General features: G+C 33.9%; 1 protein-coding gene across 1 annotated transcript; it reads right to left on the reverse strand.

The window, feature by feature from the left end:
- Window positions 1-320: 320 nt before the first annotated feature.
- LOC119412956 (opioid growth factor receptor-like) lies at window positions 321-815 on the reverse strand. Its single transcript, XM_037679967.1, has one exon. It carries the CDS (start codon window positions 813-815, stop codon window positions 321-323), a length of 495 nt encoding a protein of 164 aa, XP_037535895.1.
- Window positions 816-5646: the final 4831 nt, after the last annotated feature.

Genomic DNA, 5646 nt, shown 5'->3' on the forward strand with positions numbered 1-5646 from the left:
AAACTTTTTTCAAACGGGGTCAGATTTGGTAAGGTAAAAATGGGGTCCGACCTTTCAACCTGACATTTTTGAACCATTAACATTAAATGCAAATTAACTATTTTATGATTTTTTTTTTTATTATTGAAAATGGCATACTTTTCATTTGTTCACACAGAACACATCAATCTAAATCAATTTTTAACACATGTTTCATGTTTGAAGAAAAATTCTGTCTGGAAAAAATCTTTCAGGAAGATTAAAAATACCTACAGTAGGTTAATTTGAAACATCACAAAGTGTTGTCCTCCTGATGCTCAGTAATCCTAAACCAGATGAATTTAACAGTGCAGAGTCAGGTTCGCTGGACCTGACTGGTCCTCTGGACCTGAATAGTCCTCTGAACTGGAGTGGTTCTCTGGGTCTGACTGGTTCTCTGGACCTGACTGGTCCTCTTGACCTGACTGGTTCTCTGGACTGGACTTGTTCTCTGGACCTGACTGGTCCTCTGGACCTGACTGGTTCCCTGGACCGGACTGGTCCTCTGGACCTGACTGGTTCCCTGGACCGGACTGGTCCTCTGGATCTGACTGGTTCTCTGGACCTGACTGGTCCTCTGGACCTGACTGGTTCCCTGGACCGGACTTGTCCTCTGGATCTGACTGGTTCTCTGGACTTGACTGGTTCTCTGGACCTGACTGGTTCTCTGGACCGGACTGGTCCTCTTGATCTGACTGGTTCTCTGGACATGACTGGTTCTCTGGACCTGTCTTCATCCATCTGCTGGTAAAAGTTGAGCAGAGGGAGCTGCTGGTGCTGACTGCAACACTTGGCATCACTGCAGCTCAGAGAGCTTCTGCAGGTGGTCTGGAGCATCATCAGGGTCCTCAGAGAAAGGAGAGGGAAAACAGTGCAGTCTCCTTTTCAATAGCTGCAAATTTATTTCTTTATTTAGTTACAGTCACCATTTTAGAACAGGGCTGGAAAGGGTCACACTGCCATCTTCTGGTGAAATATGAAATGGCATTTTGTACACGTGTGTTTTATTCTGTAGTCAAAGGTGCCGGTGGGCCGCATCTTATTGATTTTATGATAGAGACTGCGGGCCAGTGGAAATTTGAACTTGGGCCACAAATGACCCCCAAGCTGGACTTTGGACATGGCTGTCATACAGACATTGTAATTTATCTGCTACATTGTGGGGCTGAATACAATTAAAAGCGGATGCAAAATCAATAAAAAGCAATCTTACCTTCAAGGTGTCCTAAAATCATATTTTAAAAAGTTGCTGTTGCGTCCTCCACTCCTCTACATGAACGATAAGCAAATTTCCTGTTGATGATGTAATATAGGTCCATTCATCATTATCATCTCTGTAAATGTTGGTCCACAGAAAGTCACGATCCAGAGTTTGAGGAGAGCAAAGACTATGAGCTGGTTCGGCCTGTCAGACTTCACACAGTGAGAAAAAGAAGTGCAGAGGTATATCAAACACAACACAACACTGGATATCATGACTCATCTGTATCTTCATGCAAGCTATGAACAAGTCTTGACTGCATGGTCCGTTTATTTTTGCCCCTTAGCACCTTAGACCAGAGAAAATGAAATATGCGCTGACCGTGGGAGGAAGAGACATTGAAATGCAACTTGAAAAAAACAAGTATGACCTCACTTTACCAGTAAAGTTATATAAAGAAATATGTCAAGTCTTTAATAAATCTTTAATACATCTTTATTATATATTTAATACATCTTTATTACATCTTGAATACTTATTTCATCTTTACTACATCTTTACTACATCTTTAATACATCTTTACTACATCTTTAATACATCTTTAATACATCTTTACTACATCTTTACTACATATTTATTACATATTTATTACATCTTGAATACTTTTTCATCTTTAATACATTTTAATACATCTTTAATACATCTTGAATACTTATTTCATCTTTACTACATCTTTACTACATCTTTAATACATCTTTAATACATCTTTACTACATCTTTACTACATATTTATTACATATTTATTACATCTTGAATACTTTTTCATCTTTAATACATTTTTAATACATCTTTAATACATCTTTAATACATCTTTATTACATCTTTAACACATCTTGAATACTTCTTCAATCTTTACTACATCTTTATTACATCTTTATTACATATTTAATACATCTTTAATACATCTTTATTACATCTTTAATACATCTTGAATACTTCTTCAATCTTTACTACACCTTTATTACATCTGTATTACATATTTAATACATCTTTAATACATCTTTATTACATCTTAAATACATACTTAATACATCTTTATTACATCTTTAATACATATTTAATACATCTTTATTACATCTTTAATACATATTTAATACATCTTTAATACATCTTTATTGCATCTTTAATACATATTAAATACTTCTTTCATCTTTACTGCATCTTTACTATATCTTTAATAGATCTTTATTACATCTTTATTACATCTTTTATAAATCTTTATTTTAATATATTTCATTACTTTTTACATCTTTTTTACATCTTTATTACATCTTTAATACATCTTTATTACATCTTTAATACATCTTACTTTTAGAGCCCTGAGTGGTCAAGCCCCAGTATTCATTTCTGACCTTTTAGAGCCCTACTGTTTTTAGTTTTCTACATTCGCCTTAGAATCTAGCTGGTTTTTTTTTTTGTTTTTTTGTTTTTTGTTTTGTTACCTTTTCCTTTTAGCCATCCTATTTGTAAAAGAAAAAAAAACCTGCAGTATGAGTTTTTATAACTGCTTATTGTTGTTGCTGTTGTCCATTGTTGTCATCTTTCTTTGTTAAATCAGGTCTCTCTTGTAAATGAGTCCTCGAGGCTCAATGGGATTTACCTGTAGAAATAAAGGTTGATTGATACTCCTCTTCTCCGGGGCCTCAAATCTTCCAGTCAAAGGCTGTTAATGGTCCCACTAACTCATTTTAAGACCAGAGGGGATAAATCTTTAAGGGTTGCGGCCCCCAGACTGTGCAATGCATTGCCTCTGACTTTGCTCTGCCTTGATTCTCTTAATACTTATAAAAAGCAGCTGAAGACACATTTGTTTAGATTGGCTTTTAATTAGTTTCATATTGTCTTATGTCAAAAGCATGTTGTTTTATCTTTTATTGTTTGTTTTTATGTTTTATCTTGTGTTTTTATGTAATTTATTCTGTAAAGCACTTTATGGTTTCTGATCTGTAAAAGGTGCTATATAAATAAAGTTTGATTACGTACTTATTACATCTTTATTACATCTTTATTATATATTTAATACATCTTTATTACATATTTAATACATCTTTAATACATCTTTATTACATCTTTATTACATCTTTAATACATATTTAATACATCTTTATTACATCTTTAATACATATTTATACATCTTTATTACATCTTTAATACATATTTAATACATCTTTAATACATTTTTAATACAGCTTTATTACATCTTTAATACATATTTAATACATCTTTAATACATCTTTATTACATCTTTAATACATCTTTATTACATCTTTAATGCATCTTGAATACTTCTTTCATCTTTACTACATCTTTACTACATCTTTAATACATCTTTATTACATCTTTTATAAATCTTTATTTTAATATGTTTCATTACTTTTTACATCTTTTTTACATCTTTGTTACATCTTTAATACATCTTTATTACATTTTTAATACTTTTTTAATTACATCTTTAATACATGAAGGTTTAGGTTTAGTAAAGTATGTTGTGCTTCATTCATTTCTAAAGTCTGAGAGAATACCATATCTAATGGTTCAGCCTGTTTTTTAAAGCTAGTTTGTGTTTTTCTCTTATTTTTCAGCGAATTAATAGCCAAAGATTACACAGAAACTTACTATGAGGCTGATGGAAGTCTAATCACTACAAAGCCACACGACATTGTAAGTGTTGTTGGCACATCTCATTTCTTAAGAATGTGACTCGCCCCAAACTACAGCAAGTTGTTCCTTTCTAAGTTGTATATTTGAACTGTATGGTCTTTAAAAGCTTTAAATCAATGTATGTTTTATCAAATGAAACATTTCTGTCCTGTTCAGGATCACTGTTACTACCATGGAAGAGTTGTGAACGACAGTGGATCGTCTGTCAGCATCAGTACTTGTAATGGACTCAGGTGAACCCTCTTGCTTTTATATTTATCTTTTTTTCTGCCTTTGAGTCATTCACCATGTTTATGATCTACAGTTGTCCCTCGGTAGTTCGCGGTTCGTTGATCACAGACTTGCCTATCACAGTTTTTCAAAATAAGTTTGGACATTACTCACAATTTGCTGACTGATGGATGAGCTGCACGATCGGCATGAAATTTTTATTTAAAATAAATTATTTTAAATTATTTAGCACCTGCTGCACATTTGTGCAGCCCACAGCTGCAGAAGAAAACTTCCTGCTGCAGCTGGTCAGCTGTTCACCGTGCAGCATGGAGAAGTGGATGTGGCCAAGAGCGCTTGCAGGTGGCTGAAAGCAGCTGGAGGCATGGAGCTGAAATCATGACATTCTGTGCTCTTTTAGGGAGTTTATAAACATCGCTTAGAATATTGCAAGAGTGTGGGAAGGGTTTAAAATGCCTTTAAATACTGTCTATATATATATATATAAAACTACTATTTACTACTTGTACTACTACTCCTACTCGCAATTTTTCACTTATTGCGGGGCTTCAGGGTATGAATCCCCTGTGATAAACTATTGTATAGAATGTGCCACTTAAATCAATTAAACACACATAAAGTGGTTTCAGGCAGCAGCTGTACAGTTTTGGTGGCTTACTGTAACAATAAAAAGGGTTAAAAAGTTAAGCAGGTTTCTCTGCAGTACTGTGGCCTTGGACTAATCAAAATAAGAAATTCATGCCACTTCACATTTCTTTGTTATTGTTGCCTCTGCAGAGCCACATTATTCAATTTAATTCAGATCACTTCACTTCAGTTTATTTCTAAAGCTCCAAATCACAACAGAATCGTCTCAGGGACTGAACAGAAACATTCATATTGTAGTGAACTAGACCTCCGACATCAATGTGTCTCTGAAGACCTTCAGGGGACAGGAACTGCTATTTCATTGATTTGAATCCAGAAATACAAATTATCTCATCAAGAGACTATTTAATTGTATCCTGAATTAATCAATTGAAAGAACACTCTTCTTTTTCATATTATCATCAACTATTTTACAATATCTTGATAATCAAAAGTGTGTTTAGTTCATACCATTTCTAAATGTTGAAGTAAACCACTCATTTAAATCAACTGTGAAACAGTATTAATGATTTTTAAACCTCATTAGACTTAGATCATACAAGTTAAATGTCTATTTATGAAGTAAGTGTGCATTTAATCTTCTGTCTGAATGAGGAGTAGTGGATTTGATGTCGGTCAAAAGTCAGAGGACAAGTTATGAGAACGATGTGCCGTGTTTTAAAACTCTCAGACAGTAAATAAGAAACTGGCACCTGCAAAGTCTGTCATTTCTTCAAAATAGTTTCCTGTCTGTACTAACCGTTCTTAAAAACATTTCTGCTGTCTGTTGACTTCTAATAACCCTCTGACATCACTAAACTCCACCCCTGCTGGTTGTTTCAACCAAT

This window comes from Nematolebias whitei, chromosome 8 (genome assembly GCF_014905685.2).
Source record: "Nematolebias whitei isolate Nwh7 chromosome 8, NemWhi1, whole genome shotgun sequence".
NCBI classification, from domain to species: Eukaryota; Metazoa; Chordata; class Actinopteri; order Cyprinodontiformes; family Rivulidae; genus Nematolebias; species Nematolebias whitei.